General features: G+C 50.0%; 8 protein-coding genes and 1 pseudogene across 9 annotated transcripts; 5 read left to right on the forward strand and 4 right to left on the reverse strand.

Moving 5' to 3' along the window:
* Positions 1–204: 204 nt before the first annotated feature.
* On the reverse strand, positions 205–4202 carry BDZ99DRAFT_494969 (kinesin-domain-containing protein). The gene is made up of 4 exons (XM_033723341.1): positions 3720–4202; positions 1971–3671; positions 1459–1911; positions 205–1409 (listed from the first exon to the last, which is right to left on the reverse strand). The coding sequence occupies exons 1-4, from the start codon at positions 4182–4184 to the stop codon at positions 447–449; spliced, it is 3582 nt and encodes a 1193-aa protein (XP_033582089.1). The 5' UTR covers positions 4185–4202; the 3' UTR covers positions 205–446.
* A 195-nt stretch (positions 4203–4397) lies between these two features.
* BDZ99DRAFT_567023 (uncharacterized protein) lies at positions 4398–6670 on the forward strand. Its single transcript, XM_033727646.1, has 2 exons — positions 4398–4830; positions 4903–6670. The coding sequence occupies exons 1-2, from the start codon at positions 4770–4772 to the stop codon at positions 6435–6437; spliced, it is 1596 nt and encodes a 531-aa protein (XP_033582090.1). The 5' UTR covers positions 4398–4769; the 3' UTR covers positions 6438–6670.
* Positions 6671–8307: 1637 nt separating this feature from the next.
* On the reverse strand, positions 8308–9728 carry BDZ99DRAFT_472464 (uncharacterized protein; the record flags this gene model as incomplete). Its single annotated transcript, XM_033721782.1, has 2 exons — positions 8308–9378; positions 9432–9728. 2 exons carry the CDS (start codon positions 9726–9728, stop codon positions 8308–8310), a joined length of 1368 nt encoding a protein of 455 aa, XP_033582091.1.
* An 804-nt stretch (positions 9729–10532) lies between these two features.
* BDZ99DRAFT_515881 (uncharacterized protein) lies at positions 10533–11030 on the forward strand (the record flags this gene model as incomplete). The annotated part of the gene is made up of 3 exons (XM_033725014.1): positions 10533–10712; positions 10763–10804; positions 10860–11030. The coding sequence occupies 3 exons, from the start codon at positions 10533–10535 to the stop codon at positions 11028–11030; spliced, it is 393 nt and encodes a 130-aa protein (XP_033582092.1).
* Positions 11031–11324: 294 nt separating this feature from the next.
* On the forward strand, positions 11325–12805 carry BDZ99DRAFT_378427 (uncharacterized protein; the record flags this gene model as incomplete). The annotated part of the gene is made up of 6 exons (XM_033715113.1): positions 11325–11523; positions 11598–11690; positions 11740–11838; positions 11891–12085; positions 12134–12360; positions 12410–12805. 6 exons carry the CDS (start codon positions 11325–11327, stop codon positions 12803–12805), a joined length of 1209 nt encoding a protein of 402 aa, XP_033582093.1.
* Positions 12806–13103: 298 nt separating this feature from the next.
* On the reverse strand, positions 13104–14403 carry BDZ99DRAFT_567027 (uncharacterized protein). Its single transcript, XM_033727647.1, has 2 exons — positions 14371–14403; positions 13104–14319 (listed from the first exon to the last, which is right to left on the reverse strand). The coding sequence occupies exon 2, from the start codon at positions 14184–14186 to the stop codon at positions 13275–13277; it is 912 nt and encodes a 303-aa protein (XP_033582094.1). The 5' UTR covers positions 14187–14319; positions 14371–14403; the 3' UTR covers positions 13104–13274.
* A 376-nt stretch (positions 14404–14779) lies between these two features.
* On the forward strand, positions 14780–15283 carry BDZ99DRAFT_515884 (uncharacterized protein; the record flags this gene model as incomplete). Its single annotated transcript, XM_033725015.1, has 1 exon — positions 14780–15283. One exon carries the CDS (start codon positions 14780–14782, stop codon positions 15281–15283), a length of 504 nt encoding a protein of 167 aa, XP_033582095.1.
* A 923-nt stretch (positions 15284–16206) lies between these two features.
* Positions 16207–16318, reverse strand: BDZ99DRAFT_t21 (annotated as a pseudogene). Its single transcript has one exon. The product of its transcript is annotated as a tRNA-OTHER (tRNA).
* Positions 16319–16633: 315 nt separating this feature from the next.
* On the forward strand, positions 16634–17483 carry BDZ99DRAFT_459071 (uncharacterized protein). Its single transcript, XM_033719072.1, has one exon. The coding sequence runs from the start codon at positions 16966–16968 to the stop codon at positions 17356–17358; it is 393 nt and encodes a 130-aa protein (XP_033582096.1). The 5' UTR covers positions 16634–16965; the 3' UTR covers positions 17359–17483.
* The last annotated feature ends 700 nt before the right edge of the window (positions 17484–18183 follow it).

The raw sequence follows: 18183 nt of genomic DNA on the forward strand, positions 1-18183 counted from the left end.
TTTCATCGCCATTACGGTCTGTGAGCAATGAAAAATTAACGTAAAATGTTGTCGCTAAATCAAAAGGCCTCTCAACATTGAAGATGGGGCTTCAAATAGCTGATGGTGATGCAAACCAACGTCGGACGTTGACTTTGAGATGCCGGGTGCACAAGTCACGCTAGGACAATCACAGCATAGCCACATTTCAGGGTGCAATACGCAGCCAGATAGAAGTCCACTCCAATGAATTAATCTCCAGAAGTATCTACACCACGCCATGAGAAACGCCAACCAGGAAGGCGGATAGACTCCAGTCTTCTACAAAAAGGATCCCATACAACGCAAGCCAACCGGGTATCAAGCCCTTGGTCGATCAGCAACCTTATAGAACCGCCAAACATGCAATTATTAATTACCGCCACAACCACCAACGCCCTCCACCGCTCCAAACCTACGCCAATCTATCAGTTCTCGTGACTTCTGAGCCTCCTCCTTCCAGGCCCTACGCTTGCACTGAAGTTGACCACGGGCAGGTTCTCCCTATCACCGACACCCGGGCCCATACCTGCACCCGCCACCGTCTTCCGCGTGCCCTTCTTGTTCATTGACTTCATAGGCAGCTTGCTAATGCCGCCATCAATTACTCCTGCATTCGTATTCTGCCGCTTGAGCGGGGGCATGGAAACTTTGTCAAGCTCGGAGGGAGTCGCAAGGGTTGATGCCGAAGCGGAGGTTGAAAGGTCGCCCGTAACAATATTCACGTCCAGTTCCCGAAGACTCGGTGCTGTGCCCGCACTCGTAGCACTGGAAGGTCGAATGTTTGTAGACGCGGCAAAAAGATTTGATCCAATGAGTTCTGTAGGCGAAGAGACAGGGTCGTTAAAAACCATTCCCTTAGTCGGGCTACGGTTTGAGTCTGACCCTGACTCCGGGCGGCCACGGAGACGCGACAACAACGAGTCATGTGGTTCAGTCCTAGGTAGTGTAGAAGGAAACGCGTACTGCATGCGTTGGGGAGTCTCTCCGGTAGGAACGTACTCAAACAAGGTCTGGTCTTCGATTCCTGCACGGAGGTCTCGCAGTGGTGCGCGTATTTCTGCGTCGGAGGCAAGTTGTGGGAGCATAGATTGGAGGGCGGATGTGTGAGATGCCATGTCGGTGTCGAGCTCTTTAACGCGGTCGAATGAAGTCGAAAAGTGCTCGTCGATGCTGGAGTAAGATGACTGCACATTGGCGGCCAACGAGCCCAACGAGGAGGTGTGAGCGGCGTGATGAGAATTGTTCTGGGCGCGGACTCGTGACACGATCTCGTCCAGGGAATGGAGTTGAGTATCCATGTGTGCTTTCTGAGCAGAAACAATCTCCACTGTACTATCATGAACGGACGTCGTGGTGTTACGAAGTGAGGTCGTGTGGTCGTTTGCGGCCTGAACTAATTAGCTTAGAACTGTGAATCGCAGAATATCTTCTACTTACGGAAAAGTCGGCCTTGATCTTCGCCTTCACGTTGTCTCTTGATTTCGTTACGCCACCAATGATATCTTTCGACTTCCCTACCCAATTGTCCATGCCCTGGTTATAAGCATTGTGTGTGATGTGATAAGCGGCATGCGAAGAATCGATGCTTTCGTTGACATTAAGCATCTTGCCAGCGAATCGACTTTCTTGTGCCTCCGCTGTCGAGTTTATTAGGGATGTCATCTGCGTCAGAAGGTTTTGCCGCTCCTCTGCAGCCTTGAGCTTCTCTTCTTCTATTATTTGCGACAGTCGACCTTGCGCAGATGTGTTGGCCGCCAAAAGAGCCGTATCTGCCTGCACAATTTGTTGTCGGAGTTGATCTGCCTCCGCTTGTTGTTCATGGAGGTGCTTGATCAGGTCCGTGAAGGTATCCTTAAAATCGCGGCCGAGTCCAATATATGACGAGTGTAGCTATGAGAGCATTAGTAATATGTTTAGACTCTGTTTCGTATCGCACGAGTCATAATTACCTGGGTATGGAATGCGTCCAGCTCCGTCACAATTCCCGCAGAAATCTTTTGAGCAGCAGCTGATAGGTCATCGAGACCAGCTCCAACCTTCTCTTTGACATCTTCTCGTAGCGTCTTGATCTCTTCCAGCACTTCGTTCATATCATCTCTGGCCTTGGCAGTTTGTTCATTCACCTCCGTTTTGGAAGACTCGAAGGACTTCACCTTCTCCTGTAGAAACGCTTGTGAAGTTCCGAGTTTCAACAGCTCATCCTGAACAAATCCTTGCATCCGAAATGCTAAAGTTTGCATCAACTGGTCTTGCTGAGCTTGGAACTCAGCAATGCGGTTCTCCACGACAAGTGTCGTTTCCGAAACTTCGGACTGCGTCGAAGTCCAGTGCTTCCGGTTTTCGGATTGGAGATCGGATCTACGGCGCAGCTTGGAGTGCAGCCCACCAATATCAGTCGTCGTCTTCCCTAGGGCAGATATCAAGTCGTGGCCAATGGTAACCAGTTCCTCCTCTGTCTTCTCATGGGCTCTCCTCATCGTAGTTTCGTCAGCCAGATTCTGTCGGGTATGTGCCAGAACTACTTCGGTCTTCTCCAGCAGACTCTTCGTGCCCTCCAGAACTAATTTCGTCGCGTCGTTATCCTTCTTCATGCTGTTGAAGCTGCTTGTAAGAGAGAACAGCTCCTGAACCTTGTTTCGAAGGTTCACTTCCATAGTCTCAATCTTGTCGCGCTGCTCCTCGCTAAGAATTCTTCTCGACTCGCTTTCAGTCATGATTTCTTCATACGACTCTTGAGTAAGATAGACACCATTACGTTGACGGGTTGCTATGAGCTCGCTCTTCAACTTCTCGATCTCGCCTGTGAACTCTCTAAGAAGGGTTTTCTTCGAGACCATCTGATTGATTTGTGGCTTGTTTCGGATGTTCTTCGCTCGGAATGCATAATCCAGAGTGGAAATCGTCTCCTCAAGATTACTCTTCGCTGGTGATAATGTGGCGATGATACACGTCTTAGTTCGTCCGCCTAAGGAGTCTTGTAAAAGACGCGTCAACTTGGATTCTCGATACGGAATATGGGATCCTCGTTCGACCAGGGCATTGATAACACGGCCTAGGGTTAACAAGCTCTTGTTTATGAGACCTGCTTCTGCGGCGCGCTTGTTCTCGGCTCCACTGCGTTGGATGTTCTCACTGCCAGCCAAATCGACCAGGTTGAGTTTTCCGGCGCTAATGAAATCTTCTCCAGTGTCGCTTGTTCGCTTGATGTAGATTGTGACTGTGAAAACGGTGTGACTTCGGGAACTTAGGTCATTGCATTTCGTCGCTGCAACTTGGCGCTTGTGACTTCCTTCGCGTAGAAGTTGAATTCCTTTGGCGGCGGACTTGATGTGCGATTCTTCCACGCCCTGGACCATCGTGGAGCTGTGACCCTTCTTGCTGTTGTCTTCGTAAATTTTTAGCTTGACACCGTCGTCTGGCGAGAGGAGATCCCGAAGTTCTTCATTATACAATTCGATGAAGGAACACTTCACTGAATGCTCTGAGTCTTCACTTTCGAGTTTGTTGAATAAAGAATACAGAGCTCGCGGGATGATGCCAGCCGCATCTGGCTGAGGAAGCATGTCGGAAATGTCGCCGGACATGGTATATGTTTTGCCAGTTCCAGTTTGGCCATACGCAAAGATAGTACAATTAAAGCCACTTAGTACCTGGGAAGACTGTTAGCTTGCTCTCAGAGTGCAATCTTATGTGCATACCTCATCAAGTATAGGCGCAACTACTTCATCGAAGATAATGCCCTGATCTGCAGCGGGCGAAAACACCTTGTCGAAGGAGTACGTCTTGTTACTCAGTGCACTGGGGCCCATGGAAAGGCCGACGGTCTTTCCCTTGATTCCATCTGTCGATACCACGACGCCACTATTCTCGCGGACCTCGCGATCATTACGGCCTCGACACCGGACAACAACATTGATATTCGTCTCTTCGCCGCCGTCATTCTCAAAATCTCTTTCTTTCCTTTTTCCTCCAACCTGCGATGTTGCTGGCGATCGGGCTCGTGAAGCGTTGGTTGCAAAAGATGCGACGGAATCGGTAGGTGAGGCTCGACCGTTCAGTGCAGGTGTGCCAGAGCGACCGCGCATGTTCAGTGGAGGGCGAGTGCTGGGGCGCATTGTGGGAACCTTCTTGGGTGGATGGACGCCCCGAGGAAGACCGGACATATTCAAGGTTGAATATGGGGGTGGTGCTGTGTGGTTAGCAATGCTCGTGGAGAGTTGACGCTGTAAACATGCCAGCCCCGGTTTGTTTTGGTCAACAGGGAACCGCGCCAAGCAGACAGGGCTCCTTCCTTATCTTATCGCCATCACGTGCCCGCTCCACCGTCTGTCTTCTGGACATCTTTCACCCTCGTGCCTCATTCACTCTGGAGCCTTCAAGTATCCAATAACTCACTGATTCACATAGACAGTGGCAAGCACGCTCTTTGACCTAGTCGCCTCGTGGTAACAGCTCAAACCTCCAGCCAAACGTTCGCACATTCCTGCTCAACTACCAATCTCCCCGCCTTAAAGCTACCGAAGATCCCAAGGCACCGACTACAAAGCTCTATAGAAGAATCTAGGTGGTCGACTATAGCCCTTTGACCCTTTTCGCTTTGCACCACATCATGTTCTAAGCTGTGGCCCCTATGACTCCACGTTTGTTGTCTCACCTGCCTCGTGAACGCTGCACGAGGATACAGTACCAACTCCGGCCCTCACTATACACCCAACACCCCCAAGGACCACTCCGCATTCGGGTGAGATATGGACAACGTAGATAATACCACGATGCAAGTGGTTCCTGGCCGCTCAGTGGGCTTTATGAGTACGTTCACAGCTCCGATACCGCACCACACCCTCGTTCAAGCTTCCATTTGCTAATAACTGCTAAGAACAGCCCTGGGATGCTCGCTTCATGAAACTCTCACCACCATCAAAACCGAAGTGAAAGCTTTCCCGAAATTCGAACTATACCACGACCTCGACCAACCCATCATCACGCCGATCCACCTCGTTCTCCCTGAGAATGGGCTGCGCCTCCAGTTTGATGGACCCGATCAACGACTCAGACTTATCGAAATCCGAGATTTTGTGAAGGCCAAGCTAGTATATAAGGACGTAGAGGTGTTCAAAGCGCCGGACGGAGCTGGTGGGGTTATGTCAGGACCCGCGGGCCCAAGGTTTAGGCATATCTATGACAAGCTGTTGGGACCTACCTACGGCGGTGAATACCTCCCGCCGAAGGACGAGGGAGAGGCGCGAGGGATATACAACCTTTCATATCCGGGAATTGCCTTCAACTTTCCAGTGCAGCACTCTGCCTTTTCGCCCAAGAAAGACTTTATCTCATTACTCTCGTCCTCGGCGACTGGGCCTGCGACTTCTATGGCGGTTTTCAGCGGAGAATCCTGGCAAAAGGCACGCGGAACCCTGTTCACAGCGATTCCACCCAACCCAAGATCTCTTACTCTTGCAGGGAAGGGCAAGGATGGTGGTCCGGACGAAGTTGAAATTGCGAGAATACATGGCGAAGGCAGGATAGAACTGGTTCGACGTTCTAGCTCATCTTTCTGGCTCATCTTAAGCGAAACAACGCCTCAGGACCTTATCATGGAACTTGGCGCACCTGACTCAATCTACCGGAAGAACGACCACAGGTTGTCCATTCACAAAGAAAGGCGGGCGAGTGACGCATCAGAGAACTCATCCGGGGGTATTTCACGTGATGGACACGATGATGGCTTGGACTCCGATCACGGCTCAATAGTCGGCACTGATAATGAGGATGAATGGGAGGACGACGACGATATGGTTGCTGAGGCTAACGAGCGAGAGGTGGCCGCCGCAGAACACTTCTACAACTACTACCATCACGGATTCGACATTCTGATCTCGCAACCTACGCAGATCTCGCCGGCATCGCCTACATCAGAACGTCGGGAACTTGACGAGAACGAAGAGGGCGCACTTAGCGTTCAGCCCTTGAATCACCTAACGGCCACCAAGATTATCTTCCACGGTAACATCCCAGGCTCCTACCAATTCAACCGCCACCGCCGGAGCCGATGGACGTTAGAGCATGTCCCATCGGGACAGTACAAAGACCCTCTTAACTCAGAGATGCGTTTTGCAGATATTTCAGGGCGGCTGAGAGAGGTCTTCAAATCGTACTACGAAAGTGAAGAGGAAGAGCGACTACAGCAACGTGGGATGGCGTTAAACCGAGGCTGGGGTGATAGTCCGGGGAGTAGTTGTGAACTTCTCGGTGGCTGGGAAGATGCATCTGGGATGAAGAAGAAGTTCGCGAATGCGTCTTCCGTGAACACAGATGCCGCAGACGGTAGTGTGGGGAACGTGGAGCTTTTCGGTTTCCCGGGTATGATCTTCGAGGTGCTGAAGAACGGAGCTGTGGGGTGTTTGACCGTCTATTGAGTTCGGTCTACTTACTCGCATGGGTCGTCGCTGCTGTCATAATGATGCATGGGGCATCTGGACAGGGCGTCGTCTGGTCGCATTTCGTTACGGTGTTTGGAGTACCTGACTAAAGGCATATGGGGAGGGACCATGCATGTTGATTACCTTAGATTCTAATTAAGAATACCCATCACTACGTTCCTGGTATCTAGTACCCGCAGTAGCGTCATACATCAATAGATGACACCCGCTCAACCTGTGCGATATAGTCCTTCAGACGCTTTATTACCCCAATCACTTGCCTAGTGGTGTACACAGCTATAACACAGCACGTGAGTGCGGAGGATTCCTGATAAGACGCGCCACCCATATTGAGCTTCTAGGACGGGAAGGTGGGATATCCAGATTCTCAGGTATGACGAGCGTTCAAGTGTGGTCTCGCTAATGTCATCAAGTACTCTGCCCGTGTGTACACCTGCCACTGCATGGAGTGCTTAACAAATTTGTACATAGCCCAAAGGCGAAGAGCATCTATTTTCTTTTTAGATCCCTGAAAAAGTATTGAAGCAATCCAAGCAGTAGCAGACAGGTGTACACACGAGACAACTTATTCTAGAATTAATGTGCCGCTTTTTCCATGCCCCGCATGGATGATATCCTCACATCTCTTTCAAAACATCGAGAGCATATCAAGGGACTTCGGACGGTGGTAAAACGGGGTATACATTAGTACGGGTGTGGGTACGGAGGTCTGCATCCATTGCTTGATGTGTTTCATTGATATGCGATCTCAGACTAGTTGAGAAGTTAGAGGGAGGTTTCAGCCGCTTGGCATCCGGGCATATAGGTTTGAAGGGGCTCATGAGTGCGGTTAAGGCTACTGTACACTTGCTTGATGCTATTAGAGGGGCCTCAACGAGCTTAGCAGTCAGTCAAAAGCATGAGCTTCTGTTTCGTCCCGTTCTATGATCACCGATCGAGGGACTTCAGACGGTGGTATAATGGGATATACTGTACAGCAATTGTCCAGAGGGTACATCCATAATCTGATCTCATTCTCGAACTAAGTCGAAGCTAAGATACCAAACACAGTATTCATGACATCAGAAGGGATCTAGTACACTGGCGTAGCGCTATTTGAGGTGCCTCGGCGAGGTCAGTAGTTGGACATGATGATACGCGCACGTCTTGCTCAGACGTGCGATAGTGTATTTAAGAACCTCGGACGGTGGTGGAGTGGCTTAAGCTAGAGTTTGTGTTCGTGTTTGTGTTCATGATTAGTCGTTTGCATAGAAATGAAGACCGTAGGCTATTGAAAAGGGTAATATTTGTGATGTCGCTGATGTGTTCTTGCGCTGAATCCGATCCAATGTTCAAAGGCTCCACCATACAAAGGACAATGATACTTTGCATCTCGAGATTAAACATTTTCAAAAGTCAACAGATGAGAAATTGAGAGATGGCACCTTCCCTATTGTATAGCTACTGCGTCTCGTCATAGATATCCGCACACTGTTCGGCCACCGCTTGTCGTGCCTCGTGGTATTTTCAGAATATTGGTTCAGACGGAAGTCCCGCCTTTTGAACTGGTAAACTCGTCAGGCTGCCCCAGGCAGCGGCAAAGGAGTGTACATAGATTGGAAATGTGATCTGTCGCCCTCGGTTTCTGAAAATACCTCGACGCACCACAAGCGGTGACAGAACAGTGTGCGGATATCTATGATATCGCACTGCACGCAAGCGCTTTGAATATGCTCGTTGTGGAAGAAAAGTAACTCAATATTGCCAACGAATTAAAGGTGTAGCGGCGACTACGGGTATCTAGAAGAGAACGGAGAGGACTTAAGAGAGAAATGAAATGGAACAAAAAAAGTACTCGGTAACAGGATTATGACGGTGGAGTCAAAGGACTGATCATAGGGCATTTCCCCCTTGGGTAGTGAGAAAGCTTGTCTCTTTTCGACTCCCGTTCGTCAACCGGCTCAACGGACATGTCATCTCGCGTTCGTTTCCGATTTGGCCCCAGGAAGCTGCTGTCAGATTCAGGTGTTGGGTGCTGTTGCATCCTGTGAAGCCGTTTCCGTCTAACGATATTCTTCCATTGTTGGCAAGCTTGGAGGGCCAGCGCAGCGCGCCTGAAGTGCCGCACTCGGGCTGGTTTTATGCCCATCCAATCGATACTACGCACCCCAATCATAGCTTTGTTGTTGAAAGCTTCTGAGAGGTGTCGTGTTAGCAGCTGAATTTGCTCGCAATTGAGCTTCTCGTCGCGTATAGCAAACCTCAACGTGAGGTAACCGCCAGGAGGTGGCCGACGTTTGCGTGTCTGGTCGCTTTCTGGTTTGAGCGGGCAGAGACGGATGTGGCGCTCATGATGCCTCAGCCTATTCCATAAGACAGAGAGAGTGTCTCGGCGGTTCGGGTGTAGATTGATTCGTTGGGTTAGGTGAAAGGTCGTGAAGGATCGATCTGGGAACTCCACCAGAAGCTCTTTCATAGAGTCTATCAGAGCTCGTGTGAAAGAGTTCTCGCCGGGACTCGCCGTTGTCCCATCCAATCCGCAGGCGCTGAGCAGCTCATATGTCCTTGTGTCCTCTTTCGCTGACTTGGTTAGATTGCTAGAGAAGCAGGTATCGAGGATGGTGAGAACATCTCCATCAACATTTTCGTCGCGAAGAGCTTCTTCAGCCTTATCCCAATTGGCCTGCGCGGCGATATTAAGTCCTCTTTTCACGCTTAGATTCGTAGTAGCCGTCAGCTCCAGGTATTTCCCGTGTTCTCTGTATACGCCGTGGCCCGTATAATATACAATCATGAGATTATCCGGGCCATCGCTCTCCTCGACGAAGGCGCTGATATGACGGTTGAGCTGATGTTGAGGCTTCTTCCGCACGTTCAGTTCTACGATGCGCGTTTTGTAATGGAAGGAGTCGCGAAAAAGGGTGTCGAGCTCGATAACCTTGACCGTATGTCAGCCAATGATGCATGCATAGCTAGGCCGCGAATGGGTACCTCTGCACCTGTCTTTAACTCGTCCAGCTCGTCGCTCCACTTGATTATCAGGACAGAAACATTCCGATAATAGGCCGGAAGATTCATGTTCTTTGCTATGGCTTCATCCCACCAGAGTTGCATCTCGGAGGATGCATTCCGCGCCTTCTTCTGCTCATTAGACAGGAAGTTCTGGGAGTTTGCGGGGGAACCGTCGTCGTTGGTGCTGGGTCCTTCAGGCTCGACGGATTGTATGTTGGCGTGAATCACCCGGTTTCCAAGGGGAAATGGTTCGGTTGGGGATGATTCGGGCTCCATGGCGAGGCAGAACAGGCAATGAGAGGGGCATTGGTCAGAGGCATCGCGCAGCCTTAAAGGCGAGGCCAAAGCCGCACCTGAAGTATTGGCCCCCAAACACCCGTCAGCCCCCAATTTCGAACCCAGCAGACGCCAGGGGGCTGTGACCACCTGTGAGGGAACCTCGAGTTGTTTTACAAGTGTATCAGCCGCAGACAGTTCGATAATGCTGTCTTTGAACTATTCAAACTTCGAGGACGCTCATCGCCTCAGCCACTTGCGAGACTAAATTCCTAGAACAGAACACCTCATGTAGCCGCTAGCCCACCAGACGACCAATGCGAGATGGATCCTGCTCTCCGCTGAACAGGAAAGGGCAATTCAACACCGTCTGAGGTGGCTCAGAGAGCTATCAGGCTTGCCAGAGCTGGCATTTTACGCATAACAATAACATGTCGGAGGACCTCAAGCGGCGCTAAACCAGCGTACACAAGCACCGAAACAATGTGTACCTCAAGGATAAGAAGCTTCAAGTCACTATATGTTCCACGGAGCCTGCCACGCGTACGGCCTGGCGGGCGGGAACGGCCCCAAGCCTTGTGCCACAGCCGGTCACCAGGCTGTCAGACGCGGCTGTGCAAATCCATCTCCATTTGCGAGCATCCCGTTCAAGAGTCAAGGCAGCTGTGCTAGGAGGCCGTCAACAAGTTGCCCTGCTTTTAAAGAGACGGCAGCTCGAACTCTCCTAGCCTCGCAAATTTCTGCAAGGCTATCACTCACGCAACGCCTTTCTTGAGAACATCGCCCACCTATCTGCAATAGAATATGCAAGCACACGAGCAAGAGGCGGGCCCCGCCTACCCCCAAGCGGCAAAGGATGAGGCGTCAGCGGCCCAGCCAAATCAAGTCGATGACTCGCAAAGCATTACGGAAGACCTCACGTCCCCAGGAGAGACCATTCCTGATGAGAAGTCGGATGTTGCGCTTGACCCCAACGCTCCAGACGTAAGATGCATTTTGCGAGACAGTCAGAGGCAAACACTGACTCTTACCAGCAATCCAGGAAATTCTCGAAACATGATCCCGTGCACATGATGGTATTATCCACAGCCAGTCTTCATGCCCTGGTCACGCCACTAATAGACGTTGTAGGTTATTGCCCAAGGCGTAAGGATGAAGAAGAACTTCACCGTGTACAAGAGCCAGGTCAACTGGTCCCGGTCTTATTGGGAGTACCAACTGAAGGACTCATCAGGCGCTCTGTACAACAGCGGAGCTTGGGTGCGTGAGAGGGATCTAAAGGCAGAGAGCAGGCAGAGGTGAGCGAGCCTCGGGGACCAAAATTGCTGCGCCACCTGTGCCACCTTTTGCGCGGCGGATTTCGTTTTATAGGCAGCCACAACGAGGCGTGAGACCGGTGTAATTGGATCCGAGAGGCGGTCAGATCCATGCAGAGCTGAGCCCCGATGATGGATGTGACATCCCCCACCCGCTGCTTAAGATACTGAATTGGCCTCTTCTGCGCCAGAAGTTGCTACCAAAAGTTTTGCTTGTATTTCCCGTTGTTTTAGTTGTCATTGCGACCGTGCTAGCCGCAATATGGCCCCCTCCCGATCAATGACTGGCGATACCTTCGTCCCGGAGAAACGCCCATTTGACTCTCAATCCCCAACTTCACCCACTGATACTATCATGACCGGAGATACGATGCGAGGAGATGCTATAATTGATATCCAAGAGGGCGATCGCTCCTCAAGAACCTCGAGAACCCCTTCTGTTGCCAATACTAGTTCTATCAACGAAACTCCACTGCCTGGTTAGAACTTCCTGTTCTGGCTTCCCTATCATATTGAGAGGCCGCTCGCTATATAGAAGCTAACACTATCACAGAAAGGGAGAAGAAGACATTCATGAGAAAACTGACCGGCCCTTTCAAAGGAGAGCCAGAACCTGAGGACGTTACAGAAACGAATACACGAATATGTAAGCCACGCGCAGGGCTGACTGCCTGGCATACACTGAAGCCCAACAGTAGAGAACACGCCCAATGGATTCCCGCGCTTGGCAGCCTTTCAGTCCAGCGAGGCCAACTTCGCTCTTTATCGAAGCTTCTCCTACCTACACAGCAGGGGTACGTCGACCGTATTATTTCTTTCAAAGGAGGTTTTAATAATCAAATGTAGTCCTCCTCGACCTACAAGACGAGATCACGTGTCTCGAAAAGGAGCTTGATGACCTTGACTGGGATGACTTTGATAGCGACCCCGACCGCCTACAATCACGAGAGATAGATGTCGCAAAGGCGAGCAGAGACGACCCAGACAGGAGAAATAGGCGAACGATCTTGGGTGAAATTCGCACAAAACTAATGGAATATGGTAAGCGTAGTCATCGTGATACATGACTCATTACTAAACATGTGCTAGATGAGGTGTTGATCAAAGCAAGAACTCTGGAATCTTTTCAGCGTCCCTCTGACCGGAACTACCGTAGCGTGCGACGCTATCACCACAACACGAAGCCCCTAATGGACTCAGAGATGGACTCTATACGTAGCAAGGAAGACATCATCAGCCTCCGTGACGGAAGAGAATGGGCCAGCTTTGATGGTGGTGTTGAGTCAATGCTTCAGCAAACCGATCGCTTTCTCAAGGTACGTCATCCGTGAGCTCTGAGGGCCTTACCGAAGCTCACACTCGCAGCGGCTGCTTCGCACTAAAGAGCCTCCCCTTCAAGCTTGGCTCCGGACCCCCGAGCTCCAGGAAAAGACCAAGAACAAATACATCAACTTCTACTCATCCTCAAGAGTCGACAAATTCGTTGGAATACTCATTACCTTCGTCATCTTCGTACTCCTCGTTCTACCCATCATGGCCATGTACCGTCTTACGACCCCATCAAGCCCGAGATCAGTTGTAGACGCAGTAGGAGTTCTCATTGTATTTACTCTCCTGTTTTCTGCGGCGATGTCAATGCTCACGAAAGCGGCTCGACACGAGCTATTCGCCGCGTCTGCTGCTTATTGCGCAATATTGGTGGTATTCATTGGGAACTTCAGTGGCCCAAATAACTTGTCCCCTGCTCCATCTATGTCATAGCATTAATTTAATGATTTACGATATAATGAAGAAAACAATAGCCCATTCTTATCGATCTGACTAACGCAGAATGATTACAGTAGATATAGAGGGTGAAGTAGCGGAAATACAATTCCTTATGCGGTACAGAACGAGAGCGTATTAATCTATGTACACCGTTCTGCCGCCGTCTGAAGTCCTTCAGCTCAGTCCAGAAATATGGACGAGATGTAAGTCTCTGGATTTGATAGGTCGTAATCACACACCAAGCCACCTCAGACAGTGACAGAGAGGGGCACACAGATCAATTTACTCGGATACTTGAGAAGAGATTGTGTAGAAGATTTTTAGTTGTCTTGTTTCGTTAGAATATATAAAATATCTCCGAGCCAAATCCCCTATTTTCAACGTTGTTCGATGACATAGATTCCCAGACTCCCACAGTCGAAAGTGATGATGCAAAACTTGCGGTAATGTGCAAAGGAGGACCTTAAATTTGGTCTAGCTCTTCCACTTTTGCAAAGGCTTTGCGAGCAATCTCTTTCGTTTCTTCTGAGACGTCATCCCTTTCCAGTACTTCTTCAAATGCCTTTTTTCCGTTTACCCACCTTTCCTCATAGAAGCTTGACTTGATGCTGTGCTTTTTATTTTCACTAGCTCCATGATCCCGCACAGTGCTTCCCGCTTGCAATATCCAAACTGCTGCGGGCGGGACAACAGCATCCAGCCTCGTCCCTTTAGGCACCCTCCCTTTCTTTTGCTGTAGAACTTCCAGCATCATCTTGATCATCCATCCAGAATAGATGACAAAATCAGCTATCCCTTCAGCCGTAAGCCTCGCAACAAACGAATTCACATTCGTCCACGCATAGATCTCTGCTACCGATACCTCATAATCTTCTCTAGGAACATCATTCCAGCTCTCTCTTGTTGCCGGCCCAATCATGAGTAGCTCGCTCCACAGCACTCCAGATTCCCAGATCCAGTTCCCTTCTAGCTTCTCCGGCATGGGATCTGGACGAGGTGGATCTGCCCGTGCTTTCAAACCCTTTACAAGAGCCAGCAGCCGATCGTGCGCGGTAGCATTTCGCCATGAATTGCGTTTCGCTGTGTGAAGAACGCTGTACCAGAGACCCCAGAGCAAGCCTTCTGCCGATACTTCGTTGTCTGAGCGTTCGGCCGCCTCTTTGGCCTGGGGAGGGTCGCTGTATGCGCGCTCGATGGGTGCGGCCAATGCATTGATAGCATCGTCGAGAGCCAAAGATCCGCTCACGTATGACAGTAGCGTTTGGTAGGCCGGGTCGTCCATCTCTGGCCTGGACCAGTTCCTCAAAGGGCCTAGTTGATCGATTTGTGTAGCTTCGTCTGTGGAGGGTACTTCGGTCGCCATCGTGAAGGTCATGGAGTATTAGCAGTCGTCTTTGATGTCTACAATCTACCTGAAAGCTCTCAAAGGAGGGACTCAAGATTTAAGTCAACATATGGTAAGATAGACGGTAACGAATTGGGCAGGTGCTGCGTCATAGGTCTGCAGCCTACTATAACTTAGCGTGTAAATGAAGTAAACGGTAGAGTATGCAGGCTACCATGTGTCAATTTCCACACGATCACCCGGAGAACTGCAAGTCAATGGTAGAAGACCAGAAATAAAATAGAAGATGAAGATGCGGTTAGGTATGAACGCACAGACCGATACGCGACTCTGACCTCGTTCTGCCTCTAGGGCGGCTCCCACTACTTTCATCCTCATCCACGCTCTTTCGTTCGGCATCTATCGTTAATAGCTTTCTCTAAAGCTCGTTGAACATATTACAATGCCTTATACATATTTATACTCCTCATAAAAACCCTGGAGGCCTCTACCGCGTTCTTAACCCAATTAACGAAATGATACTCCAATACCCCCTCTTCGCGCTCACCCTCCATTTTACGATTGCACGCGCACAAGACTACTGTACCACTGCTCCATCATACTCTTCTGTCTGGCAACCAACAATGACTTTCGGCGACGAGAGTCCGACCGTCACTCCTCCACTACCATGCCCCGGCTGGTACGCCACCCAGCAAGGCTACTGCTGCAGCGACGGCATCAACTGCTCCGGCGGCACATGCACCTGTCCTAATGGAACCCTCGTATACTCTCTCCCTCTCGCGCCTTGCGTGTCCGAAAACCCCCAATGGACTGGCTGTCCCGGAAACATGATGCATGGGCTGTGTTGCTCGGGACCTGGGATATTCATGAGCGGGCCCTACAACGGTACATGGAGCACAGCGGTATGTGATCAGGGAACTGCAGTGTTCAACGTCACGACGGCGATGGATGGGAAAGTGGGGACAACCACGCTACCGCCGGGGATCAGCTATACGGAGACGCGGTGTTTTACATGCCCTTTGTATACCCGGACAACGTCGTCGAAGGGGCTTGCGGCGAGGACAATGGCGCCGGAAGAAATTGTGGTGAAGGTCGTGGCTGTTGGAGCGCTGCTGGCGGCTCTCTAAGTCTAGATGATCTTACCAGCAGCCGGACTGGGGTACCTACGAGGCCTAATTACCAACAATCTAAACTAATTTTCTACTGATTTCGGATTTGCTACTCATGAACAGGCAGATATTTGGAGCCTGTATACAAATAGTCGGATATTGCCGCAATCTGGACAAAGTCCATTTCTTTGACTGTCATGCTTCTACTCCAATAGAGAATTTCTAAAAATCTACCTATATAAACATATTTTCTACGAAACATTCTCTTTTGCCGGTGTTCACTCTATCAACGCTAGACTTTCTCAGTCCGCGGCTTTTCCTTATCTGTCATCTCCTAATACTGACCCCTTGTTCTCTCTTCTCCCATACAATAGATTCATAACAGCCCCTCAAGTACAAGTGCTGAAAAGAACTGGGTTTCCGGTAAAGTCCGGCAGTGCAGATCGAACGCGGATTACGAACGGTAGCATTGTCGAGAGGCGAGGACCCATATGTGCCGTTGGACGCGTTACAAAGAACTACACTACACCGGATTACTTCAAGATATGTCAAGCTGGTCCCTTGACAACGCTGATTGCGATATGAATCCGAAATTGCACATGAAGCGCAAAAATGCAAAAAGAATGACTCGTAGGATGTCCGGCACCGCGGACAGAACTCGGGTTACACCAACCAAGACACGAGCCGCGCCACATGGCGCCGCCCTAGGGGGTTGGTGCGTTATAACCAACTAAACTACACCGGATCGATTCTGATTTGGTTACTGGCTTGAAGTTCAGCTCTAATATACTCTCAGCGCTTTAGGCTTCGGAGAAGTGCCAATGAAAGACCTCTGAACTTTCAAAGCCCAAACGACGAGAAGGCGAGGCTCAACATGAAATACAGAATAGTGCGAGTATCTAGGCTAAATGAAGCCAAAAATTTAGCGATAAAAACATTGTGTCCGGCGCCGCGGATCGAACGCGGGTTACACCGGTCAAGGTATGAGCCAGGCCATCTGGCCCGGCACAAAGAGCTTGCCTAATGCGTTATGGCCAACTAAACTACACCGGATTGATGGGTTCTGGAAACACTTCAATCTATAACCAGTTCCTTGGAAGCAAGAGAATCCAAAACGGCTTTAAGAGTATTTACAAGCCGGGGGGAGATGATAAAGAGGCACAAAATAACGCAAAGGTATAGTGAACCTTCATTCGAAGTAATGCAGAACGCCTCCCCAGAACTTCCCGGTCTCATTCAACGTTTCTAGACGCAACGTGGCATTACCTCCCTTTTCAAAGTATTTACGAGGAGTGCCCCTGATCTTGGCTGATGGATGATAGGTGTAGATAACGACGAGAGAGCGGGATAACAGATGTTGAGAAGCCGTAACGGACATTGATTTAGACTCGATCTTCGACGTTGCTCTCGTTTACAGCACCAGCGAAGTCAACTCAAAGACCAAATTTAGAAGACTCCATCTTCTCCTTTGTCCTCTTTACTCCCTTTTCTTTCAGCCACATAATTGGCTTGTAAATCCCGTGAAAGAACAAAGCCCGCCATCTCCAACAAAGGCATTGCTCCCCTTCCCTCGTCAATATGAACCCATCGCACTCCTTCATACCAACCGTAACCCGAAGCACACACCACGATTCCTCGGAAACCTGAACATCTCCCAACCGCAAAGATCTCTATACCTCAACCCCAACCCAACAAAAACAATGAAACCTTCAACTTTCCTCTCTCTCATCTCCTCTCTCAGCCTCAGCCTTACCACCGCCGCTGCCCCCAACAACATCGAAAAGCGAACCCAACCCGGCGGTTTCTACGCGTGCAAAAACGCCTTTTGGGGCGCCCCCTGCGAGTATGACGTCGCGCCCATGGGTGGGTGTATGGACATCGGTTGGGCAGACTGGAAGAACGCCATCAGCTCGTTTGGCCCGGACATGGCGGACAATGTGTCGCCGTGGAGCTGCAGTCTCTTCTCGAAGACGGGTTGTGGAAGCGACTCTATCAATCTACGATACCCGGGGAGCGAGGATCTGGACTACGAGAACTTCAATGACAAGACAAATAGTCTTAGGTGTGAATGGGATAGTCCGAAGTTAAATTGATTGGCTGGAGGGCGGGATGTTGCGATGGATGCTTCCCGACCTATCTTTCCTCGGTGGCATTCTTTTTTGACCATTTTCTATTCTTCGTGTGAATACTTTTTCTGGTTTGGTAACGCTGGGCCGGTTCGAGTGCGGCTGGTCCTATCGTTGCCTGTTTGGCATTTTGCTACTTCTTTCTCGATATTAGGGACAAGTACCTATATTCTTGTGAATCGTGAACTTTTGTGCCGTTCGTCTCATGATCTCCGAGGGCTAGACATGCTTGGAAAGTGGGAGTTGTCCTGGTACTTAGCAGTTCGGAAAGTCGAACGAGAATGGATTATTCGGCGTGTCGCATTTTTATCTTCTAGTATAGATTTACGCGTTTGTATTAAGAGAGCAAGCCTAGTATGGTGAAACCGGCGTGAATCTAAAGATGGCGAGAAAAACAAAGGAATGAAGAAATCGACTACAAAGGCAAGAAATAGGTGGATCGCCATGCGAAATGACGGATTCGCGGGCGAGACGATAGCAGACGCATGATAGAAAGATGTGCGCGAAGGCTGCGGCGAGCGTGAAAAGGAGCCTCGCGATGAAAGCAACTTTTAAAGGGTCTAAGAGTGAATATAGTCAACTTACAACGTTCTTTCGAAGATTAGAAGGCAAAGGCTGGTGATTTGACTGTCATGTGAAGAATCCTGCCGAACGTGGCAGGAAAGTGTTACAACACTGCAGGCTGTTAAACTATTCCAACTAATGTCCGTCCCTGCGTCCTGAGACAACCCCCGATATGAGACAAATTTACAGTTTAGACCCCAGAAGTCGTCCCTTTGCAAAGATATGAAG

The sequence above is a fragment of the Mytilinidion resinicola genome (genome assembly GCF_010093595.1).
Source record: "Mytilinidion resinicola strain CBS 304.34 unplaced genomic scaffold BDZ99scaffold_3, whole genome shotgun sequence".
Taxonomy (NCBI): Eukaryota; Fungi; Ascomycota; class Dothideomycetes; order Mytilinidiales; family Mytilinidiaceae; genus Mytilinidion; species Mytilinidion resinicola.